General features: G+C 37.7%; 1 protein-coding gene across 1 annotated transcript in view; it reads right to left on the bottom strand.

Annotated features, from left to right (window-relative positions):
• OVCH1 (ovochymase 1) overlaps positions 1-27101 on the bottom strand; it is a 65877-nt gene that overhangs the window by 9008 nt on the left and 29768 nt on the right. The window contains 14 exon segments of the mRNA XM_012640956.1: positions 4609-4833; positions 8167-8256; positions 8570-8726; positions 13851-14005; positions 16491-16686; positions 17128-17200; positions 20519-20699; positions 21796-21870; positions 23386-23421; positions 23424-23513; positions 24272-24365; positions 25101-25231; positions 25331-25468; positions 26657-26725. Of these exon segments, the coding sequence (XP_012496410.1) occupies positions 4609-4833; positions 8167-8256; positions 8570-8726; positions 13851-14005; positions 16491-16686; positions 17128-17200; positions 20519-20699; positions 21796-21870; positions 23386-23421; positions 23424-23513; positions 24272-24365; positions 25101-25231; positions 25331-25468; positions 26657-26725 (1710 nt within the window).

Raw genomic sequence — 27101 nt, 5'->3', positions numbered from 1 at the left:
ATTATAAAAGCCATATACAACAAACCCACAGCCAGCATCATATTGAATGGGGAAAAATTGAAAGCATTCCTGTTTAGAACTGGAACCAGACAAGGTTGCACACTGTCACCACTTCTATTCAACATAGTGCTGGAAGTCCTAGTCAGAGCAATCAGGCAGGAGAAAGAAATTAAGCGTATCTCAATGGGGGAAGAAGAGGTCAAACTATCATTCTTTGCTGACTATATGATCTTATATCTAGAAAACCCCGAAGGTTCTGCCCAGAGACTCCTGGAATTGATAAATAAATTCAGCAAAGTCTCAAGTTACAAAATCAATGTGCACAAATCAGGAGTATTCCTTTACACGAACAGTCAAGCTGAGAAGAAAATCAAAGACTCAATACCTTTCAAAATAGCAACAAAAAAAATAAAATACCTCTGAATATATTTAACCAAGGAGGGGAAAGACCTCTATAGGAGAACTACAAAACACTGAGGAAGGAAATTGCAGGGGTTGTAAACAAATGGAACAACATATCGTGCTCACGAATGAGCAGAATCAACATTGTTCAAATGTCTATATTACCCAAGTGATTTAAAGATTAACTGAAATCCTGATTAAAATACCAATGTAATTTTTCACAGATCTAGAAAAAATGTCTCTGCTTTGTATGGAACCAGAAAAGACCCTGAATAGCCAAAGCAACCTTAAACAGAAAGAATAAAATGGGAGGCATCGCTTTACCTAACTTCAAGCTGTACTACAAGGCTACAGTAACCAAAACAGCATGATGCTAGCACAAGAACAGAGACATAGACTAATGGAACAGAATAGAGAATCCAGATATAAAACTATCCTCATATTGCCATCTGATATTTGACAAGGCAAACAAAAACATACCCTCAGGAAAAGAATCCCTATTCAATAAATGGTGCTAGGAAAATTGGATAGTCACATTTAGAGGACTGAAACAGGAGCCACACCTCTCACCAGTCACAAATATTAATTCATGATGGATAACAGATTTAAATCTAAGGCATGAGACTATAACAATCCTAGAAGAAAATGTTGGAAAAATTCTTATAAATATCAGTTTAGGCAAAGAATTTATGAAGACGACCCCAAAGGCAATCACAGCAATAACAAAAATAAATAAATGGGACCTATTAAATTCAAAAGCTTTTGCACAGCCAAGGAAATAAGCAATAGAGCAAATAGACAACCTACAGAATGGAAGAAAATATTTGCATGCTATATATCTGATAAAGGGCTAATAACCAGAATTTACAAAGAACTCAAACAAATCAACAAGAAAAATTCAAACCACCCCATTAGAAGGTGGGCAAAAGACATGAACAGCAACTTTTCAAAAGAAGATATAGACTAATGGCCAGTAAACATATGACAAAATGCTCAACATCTCTAATGATCAGAGAAAGGCAAATCAAAACCATAATGAGATATCACTTAACTCCAGTGAGAATGGCTTTTATCAAAAAGTCCCAAAACAACATATGCTGGCATGGATACAGAGAGGAAGGAACACTTATACACCATTGGTGGGACTACAAACTAGTACAACCTCTATGGAAAATAGTATGGAGATACCTGAAAGAACTAAAAGTAGACCTACCATTTGATCTAGCAATCCCATTATTGGATATTTATGCAAAGTAAAAAAAAGTCATTTTATCAAAAAGACACCTTCACTGAAATATTTATAACAGCACAATTCACAATTGCAAGGATGTGGAATCAAATGAAGTGCCCATCAATACATGGGTAGATTAATAAAATGTGGTATATAGCATGGAGTACTGCTCAGAAATAATAAAAAAAAAATGTTAACTAATACCTTTTGTAACAACCTGGATGGAACTGGAGACCACTCTTCTACGTGAAATATCACAAGAGTGGAAAAACAAACACCACATGTACACAGTTGGAACTAGTCGATTAACACTCATGTGCACTAGTAAAACTCAACAGAAATCAAGCAGGTGGGGGGGGGAGGAGGAGATGGGCAAATGCACACCTAACAGATACAATGCACACTATGTGGGTGATGGGCACACTTGTAACTTGTATTCAAATTGTACAAAAGCAATTCATGCAACCAAAATGTTTGTACCCCCTTAATATTCTGAAATTAAAAAAAAAATATGAAGTTATAATCACAAGACATTAGAAGATACAGCATCAGATCAAAGTTAAGGATCATTAAACCTTATCTGAAGCAGAAAGTATCACATGTGATGAAAGATACATATCTCCCCCTTTTAGAATACATATTCATTCATTTAATAAATGTTTAGAAATTTAAAAAATAAATACTTGGAACTTATGACAAAGGAAAAATATCTTTGTATATAAACCAAAAGAAGAATAAATCAATAAAAAGAATATTCAAAATTTTTAAATGGACAAAAGGTAACGGCAATTAAAAAACAAAAAAGCTGGGCATAGTCACATGTATGCCTGTAGTCCCAGCTATTTGGGAGGCTGAGGCAGGAGGATCTCTTGAGTCCAGGAGTTCAAGGCCAGGCTGGGTAACATAGTGAGAGACCCCCATCTCAAACTAACAAACTTACTTTACCCCCATTAATGATAAAAGAAAAAAAAGTAAAACTGCCTATCAAATTGACATCATAGGTTCTGGGCATGGTTAAAGAGGATTCTATGCACTGCTAATGGCAGTGAAAACTGAGTTAGCCTTTCTGAAGAGTGATTTAGCAAAACTTTATACAAATAAAAAAAAACAGCAAAAATTCATGCAAAACAAACCCAAGTTCTGAGTCCCTAGGCATTGTTCTCATTTGGAAGTATACAGAAGGGAATGTGTACAGAAGGTCTCTCTCATAGGCTTTATTTTAGTCAAGTAAATGAAGATGATTTCAGGTAGAAACCAAGGCTACCAATGAAATAGCCATCATAATAGATAATGACTGTGGGAAGGACTGGATTGTGCTATTATACTTTAGACTGATAAACCCTCTTTAGGAGTGACCATTCCCCTCAATCACTTATTTATTAAGTGCTTTCTATGTGTCAGGCACTGTTCTAGGCCCTGGAGCTTCTCGAGTAAAGAGACAAAAGTTCCAGCCCTTGTGAAGCTCACATTCAATAGGGAAGATATGGACAAACCATAATCATGGAAACAAAAATCATAATGTGTACAGTAAATGCTCTAAAAACAGGAGGCTGAGAAGTATGGAGGCAGCAGGTGAGGCAACTTGTATCAGTTTTATTAAGAAGTTAACATTCTATTCTGGGCATGGTGGCTCACGCCTATAATCCTAGCACTTTGGGAGGCAGGAGGATTGCCTGAGGCCAGGAATTCGAGCCACCATCTCTCCAAAAAAAAAAAATAGAAAAAACTAGCTAGGCATGGTGGCACATGCCTGTAGTCCCAGCTACTCGGGAGGCTGGGGCAGGAGGATCACTTGAGCCCAGGAGTTTGAGGTTGCTGTGAGCTCTGATGACGCCACTGCACTCTATCCCAGGCACAGAGCAATACTCTATCTCAAAAAGAAAAAAAAAAAGGAAAAGAAAGGGTAACATTTTAGTTAAGAATCAAGGGAGGTGAGGGACAAGGATGAGAAGGAGCTCTTCAAGTGTTGGGAGTAGACAGACAATGGCCCTGAGGTTGGAATAAAAAGTACCAGGAGCCTGTGAGCTGGAAGAGAGGGAGGTGAAAAAGTCTTCCAGGGAGGTTGAATTTTATTCCAGCTGCAAGGTGAAGCCCTAGAGCAGTTTTAATCAATGAGGGTGGGGGAGGTGATCTGATTATTGGGGGAAATGTGCCGAGTGGATAGGCTGGTTAATAGTTTTTTCTGTGATCTAAATGAAATTGTACTTATAAAGAAAGATTCTTTAAACAAGTGTTTGTGCCTTCTAACCCAATGATTTTATCTTTCAGAATCTATCCAAAGAAAACAACTTCACCCTCAAAGCAGATTTCTTGGCCTCTATTATATGCATTTCAGAATCAAGCATGAGCATGTACCACACACACTCTCACAATGACATGCACCGACTCGTTTTCTTTCCAGGTTTGCCCCATTGACCAAATTATTTCTATCACTTTCCTACCTCCCACCTTACAGAGAGCCAAAAAGCTCTCATTACACCTATACAAACGGGAGGTGGCAAGTTTGTATTGTTGCACAAAAACAGGTTTGCCTGTGCATGAAATGAAGAATGAGGGCTGCCATATTTGTAGCAAATCTTTTTAATCCTACCACTTTAAAAGCCTTTAATGTATTTTGCTTTATATTTTCATCTATCTCCCTCCCCTAACCCTGCTCTATTTTTAACCATCTTCCAACCTCCTCCTCTTCTACCCTATAATGCTCTTCTAGCATCCTGGCATGGTTCAGGTATGTTTGAAGAAGGTCGACCCTCTTATCTTGCCCTCTCCCTCCCAAACACACACACACGCTCCACCTTTAGTATATCTGCTTTGTGAATTCAAATTTTGAAAATACTAAGGGTGCACAGGGGTGGAAAGGCATGCCTATTATATGAATCAACATTGAGATGGTATTATTACCAAGTCACTCTTGATCATAAGCTGCCTACACAGAAAGGCTCCTAGCACAAAGTTTACATGCCGGGACGGATTACCTGTCATCCTTCTCCCACTGTGGCTTTCTTCATAATTGGTCAGAACTGAGGTTCCACACACCCGAGACCCGGGAAATGACAGATACTCAATGGTAAATTTTGCCATCCTGCTTCGTGAAACTCTGAGCACCCAAGAACATTCCAGTTTTCCTCTGTAATCCAGGTGATATCTTAGAGTTGAAAAAAAGCCTCTGGGCTCTTCTAGCTCCACTTCAGAGCAACAGCCTACAATTCAGAACACAGAGACACCAAGGAGCAACATAAATAAGGCAAAGAAAAATGAGGTTCTAACATAAGCTTGAAAAACTTAGGCTTATAAGAAGAAAATTAAGACTTTATTACTATCAGTTATAAGTTCTGGTGTTAAAATAGTAATCATTCTATTTAATGTGTCCTATTTTCTTGAAACAAGACTGCAGGGGTAGGATTTAAATCACATTTAAAATTAATTTTAACTGAATTTTTAAAATATTTTAGAAAATACACCGTGGGTTTCAATCCCTATTCCCAACAGGTTTCTATTTCTTTCCTTCTTTGAAATGCAACTAACGACCTGTTCCTAAAAGCTTTGCTAAATTAGATGAATATTCATCTTGCATGGACAGATGATTATATTCACAGAGCCTGTGACTGAGGTCAAGAAAAAGAGGATTTGCTGAATATACTGAGACGTGTCTTACTTCAACTTGCTACATCCATGGCCACTTTGGATGTGCAGGGTTACCTGCGGTGGTTCAGATGCCTGTAGCTATCTGGCCCACGGACCATGCATTCAGCTTCTCTTTTTTCTGATATCGTCATTCAGGATTCATCTTTGATTCTCCTTTTTTTCCTCATGTTTATTACTTTGACAAAAACTTTCTGAGCAATTATAAAATGAAATATTCTGTAATGTATTCATATTTTAATATATGTATTAATGAATATGCACATTATTATGCATGCTTTACTCTAGAGAAATTAACAATCTAGCCAAGGAGATAGGTAAGTAAACATACTTTTATAATATGAACAGTAAGACGAAAAGTGGCATGAGGGAAATGAAGTGCTACAAGAATTCGGGATTCTACTCCATGGCCTAGTCCTCTGTTATTTCTTTGTGATTTCTCTTCTTTATTTATATAGCTAACACAATCTAATCAGATATTTACCAGATCTGTTTCAATTTAGCGATAAACTAAATGATCTCCCTCAGTTCTATAATCTTCCCTCACCATGCCCTCCAATCTGGGAATGGCGTATAAAATGAAAGAATTAAGTTCTTTTCCTGCTCAAAGCAACTATAGTAGCGCAGCTTGCAGGATATTTTGGACTCTGGTCCCAACATATCTTTCCAATCTTCTCAATCTTTTTCCCTCTGTATATGAACCCTCTATGACAAACTCACCTAGAAAGGCAGCTTGGTACGAAAATCATATAGAGCCATGAATTCCCAACAAGTCATTGCTTTTTACAAGTAGGTGTAACAATCTCAAAAAACATTGGTAAGATTCATTAATTGCCTAGTGTAAAAAGCAGGTGATGGGAGTGCATGAGTATGAAACATGACATTGTCCTAACATTTTGTCTCAATAAAATAATCACAGAAAACAAAACAAATTTTACATCCTTTCGGATATAAAATTTTCAAAGTTCTTTGGCAAGCCTAGGTGTTTCTGAACATATACAAAGGAGAACGATCTTCTTTACATTTGAACAATGTTAATTTTTTAATAGCTGAATGGGACCAGTCAAAGAATACATTAGACAGCCACTATCACCACCACTCATTGACCCTTATCATGGACCAGACCCAGCCCGTTCTCAGTACTTTTCTTGTATTGACTTTCTTAGGCACTCGTTGAAATCATTCATTTAACTCAGACCGTTGTAATCAGAAGTTTTGAGGATCTTGGACCGAAGTCTGCTCTCCATGTCAATCCCAATTCTAGATTTACTTTTAACCTGAATCTACACATCCCCAGCTTTGCCTCTTATGCTGTCAGACAGGTGGTTCTGGGTCACTCCTCATTCCTGGAAGATTTTAGTGGTCATTTTCTCCAACTCTATTCCTGTCATAATTCTTATTGATTTCAGTAGCTGTACAGATGGTGATTCCAGCACTGAAGTTTCTTAGTTCCCCAACTTTCCTCCCATGTTCTTGTCCTCCCCCTGACCTCAGCCACTCATGCCAATGGTCAGCACCCTAGATACTTGCTCAACAGCAGTAACTTTAGGCCTCCCATAATCTTAGTTTCAAGCACCACTCTCTCCAATCACAACCTCCCATCTTGTGAGCTTCCCTCAACCCTTATTTCACCATTTGAGACTTGTGATTCATCTATCCTATCACCTTTCTTTTTCTCAAACTCATCTCTCACCCTCATTTCACTCCTTATGTATCATAAATTCCAATGACCAATCAGTTTAATCACTTCTTCATACACACTCTGAACTCCCTTATACTCTCACATACATGGGAATACCCCACTCTGATTAAATGTACTCTCCACCTGCTCCGGGTCTACCTTAGTGTTACCAGAGAAAAACATACAACTGAACTAACTGGGAACTCTCTCTAAATTCATGATCATTTATCTCAGGGAGCCTTTATGCTGCCCAGCAATCCTACTATATCTTCCTAGTCTAGTCACTATGTCAGTTTTCCAAAGAAATATTTGATACTTTATTTTCTCTTAAAAATAAAACTTTCTTATCCAACCCCTTCATTCATCTGCTGAGAAAACAGAAGCAACCAGAAGTTCTATAAGCTCCCATCCCCACGAGTATCCATACACCTGCACCGGTGCCTAACCATTCTGCCTTTCATTCAGCAGCCATGGATGAAGTGTACCTTGCTCCTGTTTAAGACCAATCCCTTCTGTTGGGCACGAGAGCCCATCCCCTTTCTCCTACTCAAGGACATGACTCTAGCAATTCTACCTTTTATGTCTTATATCTTCTTCAATTTTCTTTCAATTCTTCCTACTTGGGTCCACTGGGGTTAGGCACATGGGTGGCGATGGGGCCGAGGTGGGTGACCAGGGAAAGACTCTGACCATTTGGAAACCAAGAGTGATGGTATCATAGAACTTTCATCTTCCTACAAGGCTGTTACAAACTTCTAATTCTCTTATTGCTGTTAGCTTTTGAATAAAAGTCAAAATCCTGTTACCAAACAGACACTGGCAATTGTGGGAGAATTGAGAGAGATACTGATGCTGGTCTTAGTCATCTCATACCCATAGTCTTTACCTAGCAAAACAGCTGAATGTTGAAGGACACTTGTTCAGGTAGGAGTTAATAGCTCAGAGTTTAAAACAATTCTATGGACTTCTCCAGTATTCAAGCACTTGTTCACAATCACAAGATTTTTACCTGAAACATCTGTACCTACAGGGTAGAAAAGATCCCAAGACAACTGCAGTAACTACTCTTGTTGCTTTCAGAATAAGCTACCACCAGAAGGAATACACAGAGTTTATAGCATTTCGAAGAAAACAAGTGAGCCCGCATATATAGTGCTTTTTGCTAAATTCTTGCTGACTATATTAATGGGATAATGTGAACATTTCTTACCTGGCCCAGATACACTGTCTGTTGAAGGTGTGAGTGATGGCAATTGTTCTAAGCTTTTGCTTTTATTTTTTGTCTGAAGTGAAGCAGGACCTGTATTTGGGGAGAACATGTTAAAAACAAAGATGAAAGCCTCAGGACAAAATGTAGTCTGTACCAAAGCAGCACTGCCAAAAGGAAACACAAATCCAGGATTAAAGCAGCCTCAGGAAAAATTGGTTTTATCCTAACTTTGCCCAAGGGAGGAGTTATTCTTATAGAGACTTGCATTTTAATGTATTTAGAAACTAAGTGAAATTCTACTCTATGATTTTCTTTTATAATGCTCATTTGTATCATATTCACTGCTCTTAAACCCACTCTAAAGAAAGAGGCACTGTTTTCATAATATTTGAAAACAACTTACCTTTGATTTTGGATTGGATCCAGTCCAAGAAGACCCTCACCCTGGCAAATACACCTGGCTTCCATGGCCGGACACAGCCAGCTCCCCAGCTGACAATGCCATACAGGACAAAGGGACCATTCTCATGTCTACATACCAATGGACCACCGGAGTCCCCCTGAAACAAGAAAACGTGTTCTAGAAAATTGCTTTAATTTAAAGCCCCTGCATTCAAATGTTGTAAAGGAATGACCAATAGTTTATTTATAAAGTGTTTAATTTGGATATTTGTTCTTTGTCGATCTGTATACTTTAGATATTAATACGTAACTGTATATTCTCTTTTTCACAGAAGGGAACAAAATTTAAGGACAATCAGGTGATAATTTGATCCCAGGGTTTAGTTAAAACCTAGTTCACATAATAACAATTACTAAGTCTTCCCAGCCCCATCGGAGGGGCACCTTCTTTAAATGATATCACCAATTAGTGAAACTGTAACATTTAAGATTTCAAACTGTATCTTTTTAAAATCAAAATTTAATTAGAAAACTGCACAGTGGATCTCAAACTGATCCATCTTCAGAAATGGGCTACCTGTCCCATTAAGGTAATTGAGTTAGGATCATTGGGTGCCAGCCTCTATAAGTAGTGTTTTCCCTGTCACTGGACACTCTTAACACAATCTATTCAGATCAATCTAAAAGCAGAATTATGACATATGCAGAGAAATTAGAACATAATGTTAGAGGTAGAGTGAAGAAAAAAATTAAAGACTGTCTAAATAGCTATTAAAATGCATTTGTTCTAATTCTAGTATAATTTTATTCAGCTTACCTAAAGATTTCGAAGTTACAAAATTTCAGAGATTTTAAGGACTGAGCTAATCACTAGGCTATCAGAGGCAGAAACTTACACTTAGAGAAATAAGTGATCTGTCCCATTTTGCACACATAGGTAGCAGCAGCGGCAGAATCTGAGCCCACATCAGCTGCCAGAGTCCAGCTCTTTCCTCTCCAGCAGGTTGATGAGTGCTCATTAATGGAGCCACCTCAGGCAGCTCTAGTATCTGGTTTACATGATTACAGCACTCAAGACTCATAGACATTTAACTTATTTTCACTGCTTTAGATATTGCTATTTCGGTCATGATTGGAGTGAACACAGTTCAAAAGGCAAAAATACCACCCCAAAGCATCATGGGCTCATATAGATAGAAAGTTCTCTCAATTTTCCTCAAAATACTTGCTTTGTTTAAATTAACAAATTATAAGTAGAAGGGGAGATTTTCAAGGAAACAGTGATTTTTTTTATTTGTATAAATTTAAAGGGTACAAGTGCAGTTTTGTTATACAGATATATCGCACGATGGTGAAGTCTGGGCTTTTAGTGTAACCATCACCTGAATTATGTACACAGTATCCATTAAGTGATTTCTCATCACTTGCCCCTTCCCATTGTCCCCCTCCTCCGAATCTCCAATGTCTCTTATTCCACATTCTATGTCCGTGCATACACATTACTTAGCTCACACTTGTAAGTAAGAACATGTGGTATTTGACTTTTTGCGTCTGAGTTGTTTCACTTAAGATAATGGCCTCCAGTTCCATCCGTGTTGCTGCAAAAAACGTTCCATTCTTTTCCATGGCTGAGCAGTATTCCATCACATATATACACCACATTTTCTCCATTCATCTGTTGATGAACACGTGGGTTGATTCCTATCTTTGCTATCGTGAACAGTGCTGAGATTAACATACGAGTGCATCAAGGGCCCAAAATACGTACGTCACACATATTTATCTATTAATTAGGACTAACATCTTACACATGTCTCCTCAGGTTCAGTGTGATAATTGATGCACTTGCTTATGTGTATTTCTATTTCCATCATGTGCTCTTCGTACCCCAGGAGGCCTAGCACAACACCTGGCACACGATAGATGCTTAAGAAATGTTTGCTTAATTTATGGTGAAGTGCTCTAAATTAGATGTATCAAAAACAAGCCTTAAAACACATGATTTTCATTTTTTAAGGCAGTCTTTCCAATTTTTAATCAAGTCTTTTAGGGGATAGACACAAATGTATTTAGGACCAAACTAAATCCTTTATTTGCCTTCCTATAAAATAAATTAAGCTGATGGTACATACCTGAGATATCTATTTTATATGAAGAATTTCACAGAAGGAACTCTAAATTGGGAATAAAGAGATAGAGTCCCTAGTCTTTAAAGTAGAAAAATTAACATTTCTCTGGGCCTCATTTTTTTCACATAAAGATTATACTTAAGACCCCCTTCTAGTCTGAAAATGGTTTGATGTGTCCAGTCAGGTTTTTTATCTTAAATCATTCTTTCAGTACCAACACATAGACAATACATAATTTTTCAGGCAATTACAAACATTTGATGATACAGGGAACCTGTCTAATTTATTTTATTGCTGGTTCTATCCTAGGATCTAGAACATGGTAAATAATATTCAATAAACAAATGAACATTTTATCCAGTGCTGTGAGCCAGGCATACTGAACAAGACAGAGTATAAACAAATAAGATGGTGGTAGTAGCTCTAAAGGAAATGGAGTGAACAGCAGAAAATAAAGGTAGGTAAATGTGTGCGCTTACATGTGCACGCACGTGTACGCAGTTTCAGCATCTGAGCTGATACATGAAGGATGAGGAGGAGTCAGATTTTCAAAAACCTGGAGGAAGAGCATTTTATGCAAAAATATATATCTGGGTTAAGGCCCTAGGACAGAGAAGACGTGGCAGGTTGGGAGGTTAGAAGGCAATCCATGTGGCTGAAACATAGTAAGCAAGGAGGAGAAAAGTATGAAATAAATGGAAAGTTAGCAGAATAGGACACACATCACTGTGAGGATACAGATCTATCACTTTGTACGTCAAAAGAACTTCGAATAAAAAAAACCTAGGCCGGGCGCGGTGGCTCGCGCCTGTAATCCTAGCTCTCTGGGAGGCCGAGGCGGGCGGATTGTTTGAGCAAGAGCCAGCCTGAGCAAGAGCGAGACCCCGTCTCTACCAAAAATAGAAAGAAATTAATCGGACAACTAAAAATATATAGAAAAAATTAGCCGGGCATGGTGGCACATGCCTGTAGTCCCAGCTACTCGGGAGGCTGAGGCAGAAGGATTGCTTGAGCCCAGGAGTTTGAGGTTGCTGTGAGCTAGGCTGATGCCACGGCACTCACTCTAGCTCGGGCAACAAAAGCGAGACTCTGTCTCAAAAAAAAAAAAAAAAAACCTAAAATCCACTGCGCAAAGAACAGGATTCCACATTGCATATCTGAAACCCCCATGTCTCCACACTCCAACATTGTTATGTTTACCTTCCTGGATGAGGAATTACATTAGTACGTCTGTTACCTTTGAACAGACACAGGAGAATAAAAATCAGTTACCTGTTAGAAAAAGTCCACTTTTATTAAAGCGAGTTTTTAAAGTCACCCTTTCAGTAATTCAGTGTTCTTCATAAAAGAAAGCTAACTATATTTATTGGAATCTCAACTCTTATTTTTCTTCCCATATATTGGCAGTATTCAGTCATGCTGCAGCCAAAGTGACAGCTGTACACAGCTGAAGTTAAGTGCCAACCGAGATAATGGTATTTGGGCCTCCTATGACAGGGACCTCTCTAAACTTCTCTCTAGTTCTTTTGTTGCTTTGACACAAAATAAGATTGTCCCATGATGTTAGATGCTGTCAAATATGACAAAGACAACAGACCCACTTGTGATTTCCTTGATTCAAAGCAGAAAGAAAAACCATCCCTCAAATTCTACAATAAACTAATGGAGAGGATGAATGCATTAATTAACAGTACTTTTCTACCTGATTTTATAAGATACCATTTAAGTATCTAGCAGACAGTGTGTGCACCCTTCCCACATTCCTCATATCTTCCAGTACCTATGGTGTCTCTGGGCCTGAGGGCTGTTCCCTCTCTCCTCTCCACCCGACCCAGGAGACAGCCCCAAAATGTGGGAAACACTGAGGAATTAACATCCCCCTCCCACAGCAGCCCCCAAACTATGACTTTTGGGAAGTAGTGTACAAACACCCCAGCTCCCTCACCTTCAGATGGATAAACATATGTGTATTTCGCATCACTGCTGAGGTTTCCCTGCAGGATGAAGCTTTAGTCCCTCACTGTGGTAGCTGTCTTAATAGCACACCTAGATTGGCTGCCATCCCTTCCCTGGACCATCTCCTCACTTTCCTACCAGTGATGTCTACGCATCCTAAAAGAGATCATTACACTTGAATCCTTGTCTCAAGAGTCTGCTTCTGGGGACTACAAATTAAGATATGTAAAATCAAAACAGAATTTAAGTAGCACTCGACACCATGAAAGGAAGGGTTTAATTACAATAAACTTATATTCAGTGTTAAGGGGGGGGACCTCATTCCTTCTCTCTTCATGTTTTCACATGGAAGGACTTTCCACCTAGATGACGCCCAGTTGCTTCTCCCCATGGAGGTGGCATCCATTGGTTCATGTTTCTTGACTGAGTGGTGGGGAAAACTGTCAAAAAGTTGCAAAGACTAGAGATTCATTCTTTCTTCCCCCTCTACCCCAGACTAATGTAAATAAGTCAGAAGAAGTGGGTCTGCCCTACAGACCCAAACTTTCCCTTAGGTGGGCTGCCCCAGATTCCCCATTGGAGGTGAACATATAGAGTGTTTGAAACTCTTTAGATTGTATATGTAAAGTCACATCCCTCAATTGACTCTGAATATTAAAGCTAGTATTCTGCAATCCATTCGTCCACATTCTGTTTTATCTTAGTTGATTCTGAACTTGCCAATAGCAAGCTTGCCCAACTGACATCTTTGTGACTATTTTAATCTGTGATGGAAAATTAAGTGAGACTACACAGGAGATTAGTAATAATTTAAAACAAGAAAACTTTTAAGTCATAAGTAGAATATATAAGTCTAGAACCTTCACTTGTTTTCCTTTCCCAAAGGCTTAACCATCTCTGAACACATCTCCCCACCCCAGGCATGGCTAGGATGCTGCCATCCCACCTTCTCACGGGCTTCTGTGTGCCCACTGGCTGTACATCTGCTTCTTGCCACTCTGCCATCTCAGCAAGTTTCGATTAAGTGACTTACTCTTCCTCTTATCCTACCGGCTCTCATGCTGAAATGTGGTATGATGTTTGAGGAACAGGCCAGGTTGGACGCAGTCTCTTTGAGAGTGGTTTCCTTCTGCGTAAGGAGACTCTTCAGCAAAAGGCAATTTTCTACTTTCCTGTACAAAATCAGAATCCTCTCACCTGGCAGAAATCTTTCCCTTCAGATGCAGCAAAGCCAGCACACATCATCTTCTCTGTGATCCCTCCGGGGTGCTCAGAATAGTAAGTGTGTTCACAGACCTCTCTTTCTAACACAGACACTTGAATTTGCTGTAAGCGATGTGCTAGGCCACCATCTAAGTAAGAAACAGATTCAGAAAGGGAGAGCTCAACGATGAAGTAAGCAGTAAGTGCTGTTAAAGAAATGTATTTAAGTGCAGACTGGCTCCATATCAACATAATTGCGGTCATTCAATTTGCCTGCACTGATGTGGAATATTGGAGCAGGGGGGAAATATAAGCATTTCATGTACCATGTCTTCATTTCCAAATTTGGCATCTTTACCATTGACAGGCAAACAAGACCAAAAACACTTTTTTCAAGCTTATTTACAATTTAAATTTTGGCACATAAAATATTGCTGCATTAGAATTCAGAAATAGAAATTCAACAAAATATGAATTAGTGTTATATATGTTTTATGATTATAAGTAAATATGGTTACATATTTATGCATATAAATATATTATTTAAATATATTATTATAAATATAACATATGCTTGCTTGATTTCCTAATATAAACCGAAATCTTATTCCACTTTTTTCTTCTACCATCACTGAAGCTTAATCTGACCTTCAATTTAAGGTAACATTAAAAAATTTCCTCTCATACTTGACCCTCAGGCAGGTCCATGCTAACTTGTATTCTGCATGACTTATTCTATCGTTTTAGATTTATGGCTAATTTTTTAAAAGTTGAGCATTTTATAGCCCTATACCTTTTGGGGCCATATTAATAAAAATTACTCTACATTTATATAGCAGCCTAATATTTACAAAGTCCTTTACTCCAACGTAATGCGACAACATCGTGAGGCAGACTAATCACACTAATCTCACACGTGGAAAAGCCAGACCTTTGAAAATTTGATCTCATAGCTCTTACAGAACAGAACCAGGAGTCAAGCCCAGGCCCAACTCTAAATCTTGCATTCTTTTTAATGTACTAAAAATTCTCTTTACAGGGTCCATCTCCATAAGTATGGCTGAGGGTGTCTCGAAAATTGAGAATTGATTTTTTCTCCCAACTGAAAAGAATGAATTCATCTTTTAAGTCTGTAACCACCTTTCAGCCATCTGGTGGTCACAGAATTGGTGAAGGTTGAAGGTGTTAGAGAGCAGGCACTTTTGTTTAAGGGCTTTGAGACCAGTAAGTCAACAAAAACTTACTGTTTGCCATGTATATGTCTAGTCCTGGGGAGAGGGTGGTGAGGACAGATCTGCCTCCAAGAGGCTCCCACTCTAACGGGTGAGAGGTAGAAAATGATTCCATAAAAGCATGACAAGTACATTTAAACACAGTGAAATGATAAACTGGAGAGTGTGGAATGTGATGGACGGTCAGCCATGCTGCAGCATATGCTCCGAGAAAGGAAGCAACATTTCGGTTGAGAATGGAATGATGGGGAAGCAGCGATGAACAGATTGTAACAGGGGTGTTCCAGATGGGAGGACACAGGTGCAGAACTTCAGAAAGCAGAGCAAGCCTGGTGTTTAAGAGAAAGAAAGAAGGCCATGGTACCTGCAGGTTAACCAACAAGACAAAAGAAGGAAGTGATTTTGAAGACATAAGTGGAGGCCAAATCACACAGAGCTCCCCAAGCCGGGCTAAGCAGTTCAAACTTCATTCTAAGTGTAATGAGAAGCCATTAAGGAACGATTGTAAGCTGAGACATGCTGGTATTAAATCGTAGCTTTGATATTTATTAGTCATGGGATCTTCGCAAGTTACTTAAATTTTTGGGGCGTGACCCTCTCATTTGTAAAGTGGGGATGATAAAAGCTCCTCACGTGGTGGGTGGCAAGATTTTATGCAAACGCAATTTGGTGGCAGGTACACAGTAAGCTGTGAGCATGAACACTGCAAGCAAAGATTCTTTTCTCCTTCAAGCCACAGATTCCAAATAAATGACACATAGAAGGAAAACATACAAAGAAAATGATCTTACACAGTGAAAGAAGCAAAAAAAATATGTCACTCCATTCAGCTCTTTCAGTATTTTGCTATGCCTTTAAGAATTCTATAGTCTACCAGGGGTTAGCAAACTAATAGCCCGTGGGTCAATTCTGCATCCGTCATTGAAATGACAATGGTTTGTACATTTTTAGATGTTTGAAAAAACATGTATATTTTTAGATGTTTGAAAAAAAATTTAAAAATCCAAATCTAAATAAATTTTATAAAGCGAGTTCTACTGGAATACAGCCACACCCATTCTGTTACATATTGTCTGCGGCTGCTTCACACTGCAATGGTAGACTTGAACAGTTGTAACAGAGACCATATGGCCTGCAAAGCTTAAAAGATTTATCATACGGCCCTTTAGAGAAAAAGTTTGATGACCCCTAATCTAGTCTACCTATAATCTAAGTTACCCTGAAGGAAAAATTTAAAACATCTCATTCTCTATTCACTTGCTGAGCTATTACAATTGAATAAAATATGGTTTCTATATTTTAGAAAGAATAGGGGCTAAAGCAGATACTGCTTGATATCATTTCCATGACCTATTTTCAAAAATAAACAGCAGTAATGTTTATGCAAAAGTCAAATGTTTACCTTTACTGATGCTTCCCCATCCGGTCACAACACAGATCTCCAAGGAAAACAAAGGCTCTGGGCCCTGTGGGAGACACACCGGCCTCACCACTGAGTTGTACTCCAAAGGAGAGTTCAGCTGTATGAGGGCAATGTCAGAGTCATAGTTTAGAATATTAAAGTCTTCATGCACCACTATGCGTTTGGCCCTTCTCACCTGTATCAGTGGCAAGCAAGTGCATTTTAAGATAAGAAAGCCAAAGAATCAAGCAATTTCCTTGCATAAAAGTTCAAAGTAATCCTAAATCTCTGCATTTACATACATCAACAAAGAAGATGACTTTGCACTAAATTCAAAAGAGCAATCTTGGTTTATAATTTGCAGGAGGCCATGAACCACCTTCTGAGAAGTGGTGGGCCTAGAAAAACCAAACCATGTGGACTTGTGCACATGAACCTGAATTTGCATTTCCTGACCTACTTCACCTAATTCTCAAATTAAAATGTGACCTAAAATTGCATCTTTAATTGTGGTATAAATAAGCAGAAAGGGGCAGTAAGAGATTATTAACTAATTACATATCTCAACTAACAGTATTCCCTGGCATGTGACAACATTTAGAGTACAGGCAGAATGACCTTTAAAAACATTTCTCACTTGCTCAGTTGATTCCTTCAGGGTTCTATCATGGTCCCCAGCAATAATAGTCCAAAAGAGTGGATTATTTTTCCTAGAGAAAGAAAAGGTTGACATGAAAATATTTTTTATATTTTGGTCTAATGCCTTCTGGCTCTACCATCACGCACGGTTCAGTTTAGCCAGGTGACACCCACTCCCCTGTCTGAGTGCCTCTGTGATCTCCCTACCAGGGAGGCCGCTCTTGGCCTCCTGATCTGCAAGATTCCTTATGGATCTTGCTCCCTTCTTTTGGCCATAAAATGTCCCTGAATCCCTCACCAAATGTCACCAAAGGATTTTTATAAGTTGAGAAGGAAAAAAAGAAAATTTAAAGGTTAATTTCAGTGATATGAATATGTAAAAAAAAGTTACATTCATAACAAGGTAGCTTCTGGTCTATGTTTTACTGTTTAAATCACCCCAGCATTATCTCACAGGGCTGTATCTTAAAGAATCATCTTTTATCAAGTCATCAGAATTAACAAAACTGAGGGTATAAAAAATTTACCAGCTCAAAAATAGGCAAAGCTCACCCATGCTGTTAGATATCAGGGTGCTGATTACTTTTAGGGGAATGATGACTGGAGGCGAATGGGGTGGCTGCTGGGTGTTGGGTCTCAGTAATATGGTAGTTTTGGTCTTGATCTGGGTGCTGGTTATGTGAGTGTTCCCTTTGTGAAAATTCTTGCATACTTTTGATATACTTCAAAAAGATGCTAGAAAACTTGAGTCACATCCATCAGTTGGCCATATCAAAATCTCCCGTTCAAAAAATATTTGAGGAAAGAGTCCCTCAATTGCTACAAATATATTGTCACTTCTGCTTGGAGACTTAAGTCACCCATTTTTTTCAAAACTGTTTCTTCAGAAAAAGTTATTGAAATTATTTTTCAATACACCTTATTCAAAGGAGAAGTTTTTTAATACACGTAGGCATCGCCTTCCTACTCACAATCATGCTCATTTCAATTCCTGGCATGATGAGTTTGACTTATTCATGTGTTTCAATATGCCTTTATTAAGGGAGTGAACTCAGGCAAAGTGCTTGGCAAGTACCTTGCAGATGGTAATGACTCCATAATGGTAGCCATTATCATTATTATTATCTGCCATGCACTCTAATGGAAGGATTGAACTTTATTTTCAAAGTCATCCTCCAAATTATTACTTGGTAGTGAAAAAACATTTCTTAAAGCTACTCTACTACTTTACATAGAAGATAACATACTCAATACAATGAAATAAAAATCATAGTCAAGTTGATAATATAGATCATAATTTCTAGTGAAGTCTTATGTATACAATCATCAGATATCCTTCAATTTAGGAGAGAACACTAAAAAGCATATAATGACGCAACATACACTTTATGATGCAACAAAGCCTAGGATTTTACATATAGTGGGATAATAGTTCAAGGTCTCAATTAATGGATTTCTTCACCCTTTCTTCCCACTTTCCCATAATCAAGTTTCATCTATTACATTCTGAGAGACTTATTCCCAACTCAACAATGGGACACGTGTCACTCACTGCTATGGGAGAAGAATGAGCCACTACTGAATTACAGAAAGTGGCTGAAGTTGAAAAAGCTGATTTAGGTTTGAGACAGATTCTGATTTATAATTGCAAAGTGAATTTGGTCTCCTAAAGTAAGTTAAAAGTCCCACATGAGCACAAAGACCAGTATGGATTTCGAAAGAAGAGAACACCAGGTTTTCCCTACATGTGGGACATCACCACCAGGGAGCTAGGGAAATACAAAAGAATCAGAAACCCTCCGGGTGATTCTGGTGTGTGCTAAAGTTTAAGAATTAATACCAAGGGTAACCAGTGCTAGGGAAGCTATGCAGGAGGTGGTACAATGTCGCTGTCAGCTCTCATTATTTGGAGCACTCTCAGATGATGTCAGCCAGTCTCGCCTTTAGTGACCTTCAGCAAAAATGAAGTCTGTCTCAGCTTCCTGATTTTTAATTTAAAATATTTTTTATTAATTTTTTATTGATGTATAATATATATTTATGGGGTATATGTGGTATTTTGTTACATGGCATAGAATGCATAATGATTAAGTCAGAGTACTTGGGGTATCCATCACCTTGAGTATTTATCATTTCTATGTGTTGGGACTATTTCAAGTTCTCTTCTAGCTATTTTAAAACACACAATATGTTATTGCTAAATTCTAGTCACCCTACTCTGCTGTTGAACATTAGAAATCACACCTTCTACCTAAGTGTATAATTGTAGCCATTGATCAACCTCTCTTTGCCCCCTCATCCCCACCCCACACCCCCCTTCCTAGCCTTTGGCATCTATCTATGCATATGAGTACATGCAAAATTTGTCTGTGTCCAGCTTGTTTCGCTCAATTCCAATTCCATTCATGTTGCTGCAAATGACATGATTTCATTCTTTTTTATGGCTGAATACTATGCCATTATATATACATACCACATTATATTTATCCTTTTGTCTGCTGATAGACACTTAGGTTGAGTCCATATCTTCGCTGTTGTGAATAGTGCTGTGATAAATACAGGAGTGCAGGTATCCCTTTGATATACTGATTTCTTTTCCTTTCAACAGATACCCAGTAGTGGAATTGCTGGATCATATGGTAGTTCTATTTTCAGTTTTTGGAGAAATCTCCATATTGGTTTTCATATAGTGGCTGTATTAAATTCTCACCAATAATGTATAAGAGTTCCCTTTTCTCCAGATCCTCACCAGCAGCTGTTATTTTTTGCCTTTTTAATAATAGCCATTCTAACTGGAGTAAGATGATATCTCAATGTGGTTTTTATTTACATATCCTTGATGATTAGTGAGGTTGAACATTTTTTCATATATCCATTGGCCATTTGTAAGTCTTTTTAGAAATATCTATCGATGTCCTTTGCCCGCATTTTAATGAGATTATTTGTTTTTTTTTTAATGTTGAATTGAATTCCTTGTATATTCTGCATATTAGTCCCTAACAGGAAGAATAGTTTGCAAATATTTTCTCCCATTCAACAGTTTGTCTCTTCACTCTTTTTTTCTTTGTTGTGCAGAAGCTTTTTCATTTAATATAGTACTATTTGTCTATTTTTGTTATCTGTGCTTTTGAGGTGTTAACCTTAAAATCTTTGCCTAGACCAATGTCCAGAAGTGTTTTCTATGTTTTCTTCTAAATTTGATTAACTTTTTCCTCACTGATATTGTTTAAATAGAGGCTAGATGGCTATGAAAAATAACACTTAAAGGAAGATTCTCACCTTAGAACCAGTCTGGGTGATCTTAGTAGTTGGACAGTTATCCCTGTGTCGTAGGCATTGCCTATAAACACATGTGCTAAACAGATAAGAAAAATATCATTTTCACTCACAATTGCACACAGTGGGCTGCAGTCAGAATCCAAGTCGGCCTGACGATGGCACCTCCGCACTGGTGATCTCCTAGAAACCTTAGACCCACCTGCCATGGCCAACAGTGGGGGCAGGCTTCTTCCCCTCCTGCAATTCTTCTGAAAAGCCACTGGGGACTAAATGGAGGAATGCCACAAACACCTACAGCAAAGATGAAACCAATGACACAACCAGCTGAAATGATTAAGAACACACTCCTCCAAAGGCTTGTCATAGTCAGCAATGGTAATTCCCAAGCTCAGATGAGCTTTATAAAGACATTAGCTCCCAAGACCCACCTCTGAGGAATCTGATTTTAAAAAGCCAGGTGACTATGCTAGGCAATCAGAATTTTAGTCACCTACAGAATAATATTTATTTATTCACTCAACACTTATTTAGTACTTACTATTTGCTAGGCACTATTATGGACATTGGTGATGTTAGTGAATAGAGCAAATAAAAGTGTCAGTCTTCATGGAAGTTACATTCCAGTAGGAAAATTTCACGTTTGTTAGCAATGAATCTACAAGACTCTTCATTATACATCCTCGTTTTACTTTCTGTTCTCACTGTATGAAACCATTCATCAATCCTCAAACATGTCAAATTTGCTTATGCATCTAAATGCCGTTCTCCTGTCTGAAATACTAGGACTCAGCTCAAGCGCTATCTTTTCCATGAAGCCTTCTCCAACCGCCCAGTAAGAGGCAGACATTTTCTCCTGTTATAGTTCCTCATGCAACTTTCTATTACAGTCCATCAACTTGCACATATTCAATACATGCAGGCAGAACAATGGAAGATCGTAGTATTTAGTATTTAACGAGATGCTTTAGAGCGAAAAGAAGTTAAAAAGATGCCAGTATGAGTTTAAAAAAAATATTAAAAAAATACACAAAAAACCACACAACCAAAAAACTTTGTTTTCCTCCTCTGCTCCACAATGCATACTCATATTAAACACAGACTCTAGAAAGTCATTTTAGATATTAATTTTGTACAGGGAGAGATGAGGACAAAGGATTGCTCTTGTAGTCCTTTCTTCCTATCAAAAAGCTTATTTGTTCTTCCCTCTATTTATGAGCCTAAATGTAAACCCAAACAAGATTCTGGAAGTTTTATAGACCTAGGGATAAGAATCATTTGTCTTCACTGCGGAGTTATATCAAATACAAGATGAGGATTTCCAAAAGAGACATCTAGTTAATGAAGAAAGGAAATTAAACATATAGTAACAACATGGCCATCAACTCACCATATGGAATTGCTTTTGCAGCAGATACAGGATTGGTTTTGGGAGGTGATGTTGGTTCAATTTTATTTGAAGTGTCTATAGAAGAAAAATTTTTAATTGAAAATATTAAGAGTAGCCACACTAACTGACCCTACTTGTTTACCCTGGTCAATCATTAAACCACTCCACTGTAGATCTCACTACCATCACCATTCATATGCTAGATGCCAGATCCCATAGATGCATTTATTATATAGCTCTTAATATCACTGTTGCATCTGGCTCTTTTAAGCACTTCCTCCTTCCTTGGCTTCATGACATTACTCTTGGTTTTCTTGATCTATGCTTGGCCGCTTCTTCTCAATAGCAGTTTTTTTTCTTTTTTCTTTTTTCAAGATCCTGTTCTTCAGCCTGAAAAGATATTCCTCAAGGTACTGTTCATCACCCTATTTTTATTCATCTACATGTAGATGATTTCAAGATTTCTCTCTTCAATCTAAATCTTTTTTCTGAATTCTAGACCTAGGACTGCTAGATATCTCCATTAGGATTTCCCACAAGCTCATAAAGATCCACGTGTGTCAAATGGAATCGCACTATTTTAATAGTCAACATTGTCTCATTTTTATGTTTCCTTATATCATGTAATGGCTCCACCATCTACCTAACCACTCAAGCTAGCATCCTGAAAGTCATTCTGGACTTTTTTTCCTTCCTATACTCCGTCCCACAACATATATAATCAAATACATCTACAGTAAATTTTTTACAATGACTTCCTCACTGCTCTCCTTGCATGTAAGTTCACCCATATTTTCCATATTACTCTAGAGTAAGAGAAACCTAGGTTTGAATTCTGGCTCCACCTCTGCCAACCGTACATTTTTGGGAAAGTTAGTTAATTTCACTAAGCCTCAGTTCCCTTCTCTATAAAAGGAGAGCAGCTCACATACCTCCTAGATGTGTAAGGGGGAATATATGCAATAATACATGTGAGATGCTCAGTCTATACCTGCTATGGAGCAAGAAATCAACAGATGTTAGCTAGCTATCCTATCACTCCGGTACTTATAGTTTAATGCCTTGTGCTCAACATGATCTGACTCCTGCCTTTTCTATCATTCCCTCTAAAACTCAAACAATGTTATTTGTAGTTTTCTTATATATCATCCATTCTCTTTCATTGGGGTCTTTGCATATGATATTCTTTTTGTCTGGGTAAAGTACATTGTATCTTCTAGAGTGCCAAGAAAACTACTAATTCAAAATCCTTTAACATTCTAAAACAGAGCCAATCTCATTTCTGAATTGCATTCTCTTATCTGAATCTCTACTTTTCATATATGGTTCTTGGAAATTTTTTTTTATGTTCTAGTAGATGCAGTTTCTGGAGCATGACCCTGAGATGCTTGGTAAAACACAGATTCCTGGGCCCCATCCAAGATCTACAGAATCTATTATAATAGATCTCTAGGAGTGAGCCTAGGAATATGCATTTTATGTTACCAAGGTGATTCAAACACCCTACATTTAGGTAAACATGGCTAAATTATCTTCCCTATAACTGTTTTTATAAGCAAAAGTCCCTATTATACAAGTGTTCATACCCACCTGAGGGCAAAAAGGTGATTCTAGCTTTGAAGCCTCAATATTATTTTCACCATCATTTTTAAAATGTATCACCATCATGTTACTAGGACTGAATAGTGGAGTGATGTTCAAGATTCCACAAAGTTTAGCTGAGAAATTTTAGGAAAGTTTGATTCATAGTGACAAATTTTTTTAAAAAAAGCCAGAACAGAGAGGTAAAATACAGCCTGAGTAATTTTTTAATCAGCAATTTTGGCTTTCTCCAAATTTTATTTGTAAGCACAGCCTTACAACTCGTGTGGGAATTAAACATTAGTTTCACAGTAACAGTGCACTGCAATTTTATCTCACAGTAAAATCTCTATAAATAGGGTAAAGAGATCTAAATTCTAATATGCACAAAAACCTCAACTGATTATTAATTTGTAGACAATGAGAAGAGAAGAAGTAGGTAAAAAAAATACACTCGAGTTTTTAAAGTCAGGTCTTAAAATTAATTGTAAGACTCAAGCAGAAATTATAGCTTTTGGTTATTTTTCTTGGATACAAACATCAGAATACCATCAATGAAGGAATTAACACAGAAAGGAGAAAGTTTACAAGTTATCTTAAATAACTGTTAAAAATTTACTGTTACTATTTTACCCTTTCTTTGGGGACTTCCTTTCCATTTTTCAAAAAGCATGAAGCATTCTTCATATTTTTCATGTTTTTATTAAAAACTTTACTGGTGAATCAATTACTGACTCACAGATTTTAAAGCTAAAGTTTTATGGCACCATGAGTTTCCAGTGCAAGAAATTCACATCCCCACACTACCTCAGGGTACCCAAGGAAGCTGCCCAATGCTGCATCTACTCCAGTTAATCTAAAGCTTTCCAAATTTAAAGGACAGAACATTGCCCACCTAACTCGTCTTCTTCTTTGAAATCACCATAAATCACAATAGCATCATAAACAGGGTTTGGATTAAATTCAACAGTAAAGTCCTCAAATGTCAACTGTACAAATTATAAACATAACAGAGAAGTGGTCAAGGAAGAGAAGTGAAGTTTAGAAAGTTTCCTGTGTACATTTAAAGGTTCTGTCACACCCTTGCATACCTTCAGATAGAAGTGTAAATAATTGCAGTCTTTTCTGAGGGCAACTTGGCAATGACTGCCAGGTTTAAATGCACAACCCCTTTGGCCCAGCAAGTCCAATTCTGGGAATTATATATATCCACGTGTCCATAAACAGTGATACAGGGATTTTGAGGGCACATTGCTGGTATGGCAAAGACTAGAAACTCACTAAGCATCTATTAATAGGAAACTGGTTTAATAAATCAAAAACATCAGACGATATTTTATGCAGTCATTAAAAAGAGCTCTGTAGGACCATCTGGAAGGATCTTTGAGATACTTTACAGTGGACAAAGCATTGCCAAGCAACGTAAGTATATACGTGTTAGTAAATGCTCAGAATACCTCTCTAGGGGTACTGTAGTAATTAATCAGTGTTTCCCTCCAGGGCATAGGATGGGAATCTGATGAGAAGGGGCCTTACTTTTCACTGTATACACTCTAAACCACTGAAATCTTTAGGATCACACACACAGATCCCTTCTGAGAGTAAAAAATGACAACAAGCAGCTTCTCATCATCATGGCAATTTAACAATCCAGATGAATTAAGTTCTGTTTAACTAATATAGCTAAGTTCTCTGTGAAGTGGACAGATTCCTCAGCTGCCCACCTTTATAATGTGTTTCTTTGGAGCATGCATGAACCGATGACACTGTACATTGTTGGGATACGAGTCAGGACAATTGGCAGAGTGAATTGTCCCTTCTTCTGCCAATACAGCCACACTCCAATAACCCGAACCTGTGCAAGTATTGAGGAAATTCAGTGAATGGCCAAGGAATTTCCTCTTCCTCATCCCCACATCGTGGAAAAACAGCAGGGAATTAGTACCTGAAATACCTGCTTCTGAATTCTGTACAGCAGTAAAAGTAAGCTCAAATCCAATGCCCCCGTTTTCTGTATCAGAAACAAATGTACCTGTGGCCTTAGTGGTCTCTGTCAGCAATGGTGAGGGCAGCGGATCTCCACAGACCTTACCTGAAAAGGAAAAGAATGGAAATAACATGACTAAAAAGCGGTAGAAACTTGCATGTGTTTATTTTTCTAATATTATCTTCCACGAGCTCTCTGTTCTAAACAGGCCAAACTATCCAGTGGCCCCTTTGATCAGGCCATAACCTCCGCTTCAGTGGTTTTGCTCTCCCATTCACCTTCTCGCTCCCAGTCTCACGTGTCCAGGGCTTAACTCAAAGTTCAGTTCTCCCAACAGCTCTCCCAGACACCGACTGGAAATAAGAACTATCTTTTCTTGAATCAACACAGCACATTCCCAACTCTATGTCATTTCCTACTTTATCACACACCTTTAGTTACCTCAAACTACAAGCTCATTTGGGCAGAGACTGCCTTTTCTCTATAAATGTCTAGTACCTGGTATGGTACCCTCCGACATAATTTTTAACAAATGATTGGTTGTAAAAAATGATTGCTGGGTAAATAGCAGGATTGAGTATGAAATCATTTAGTCAATCAATATTATAACTCCTAGCATGATACTTTGTCTATGGCATCCTATCATATGTGTGAAGAGACATTTGTCCTAACCATTGGCCATATGGAGACTTAGAGATCAAGGTGTACGTCAGCCATGGAGATCTTCTATCATGTTTAACAAATAATGTTTTGAATACGATAGATACATCAATTATGTCTGCATAGCTTATAAGAGGTATTTAATAAAAAGAAGTTTAATGATATGAAATGATCTATGGGGTCATGAGAAAAAATTATGAAACAATGTAAAGTTCAAAGTGTGTATGTAAATGTATATACATCAAAATGTAAACTGGTTAATCTCCAAGTGGTAGGGTTATGAATGGCTTACATTTTCTTTTTGCTCATATGTATTTACCAAATTTGATAAACATGCACCCCCTTTGGTGATAAAAATTTTAAAAAATGCCTTGAAAGGAAGTTTTCTGGCAATTATGTCATCAATTTCATTCAATACTGTTATCGTACTTGAGAAAAGAATGTGATATTTTGTGCCTAACTTAGAAAAACGCCAAAGAGAATGGTGTCTTTCACTGTCTCCACTCTTACCAACCCCCCCACACTGTATGTAAGATGAAATGATTGCCCTGTGTGCCAAAATCTCATTTTAGATCTTTTAGTGTGTCTTTGGTCTTTTAGATACTCCAATAAAAATAAATGTAACATACTTACTAATTAGCACTCCATTGCTTGATTGTAAAGATACAAAGTCGTGATCACACCCAACTTGATTTTCTATGTCTAAATTTGTAAATTTTATCAGGATAATTTTATCTTGTGGTACCATTATTTTCCAGGTATATAAGCTGGGGTAGAGGAGGGTGGAGAAAATAAAATAAATGGCAGAGTCAAGTTTGACAAGTAAAATCTAATATATATATTTTCCAGCTCATAACTCACCAATAACAATATTTTACAGAATATTAAAAGACAAAAGGCTATGGAAATTTTCTTATGTGAGAAAAATTTGTTTGTGCTCAAATTGCTAACATTTATCTAACAAATAGAGGAGTATTAGAGAATGGCCAGAAACCACCCTTTAAATTTCATTTAGTTCTAAAATGCTAGAACTTTGATCTATAGATTGAAGAAACCCAAGATTCATCTAAATTATTAT

This window comes from Propithecus coquereli, unplaced genomic scaffold, assembly GCF_000956105.1.
Source record: "Propithecus coquereli isolate 6110/MARCELLA unplaced genomic scaffold, Pcoq_1.0 Scaffold16, whole genome shotgun sequence".
Lineage (NCBI taxonomy): Eukaryota > Metazoa > Chordata > Mammalia > Primates > Indriidae > Propithecus > Propithecus coquereli.
The sequence above is the reverse complement of the archived record's forward strand: the minus strand, read 5'-3'. Positions and strand labels throughout refer to the sequence as shown.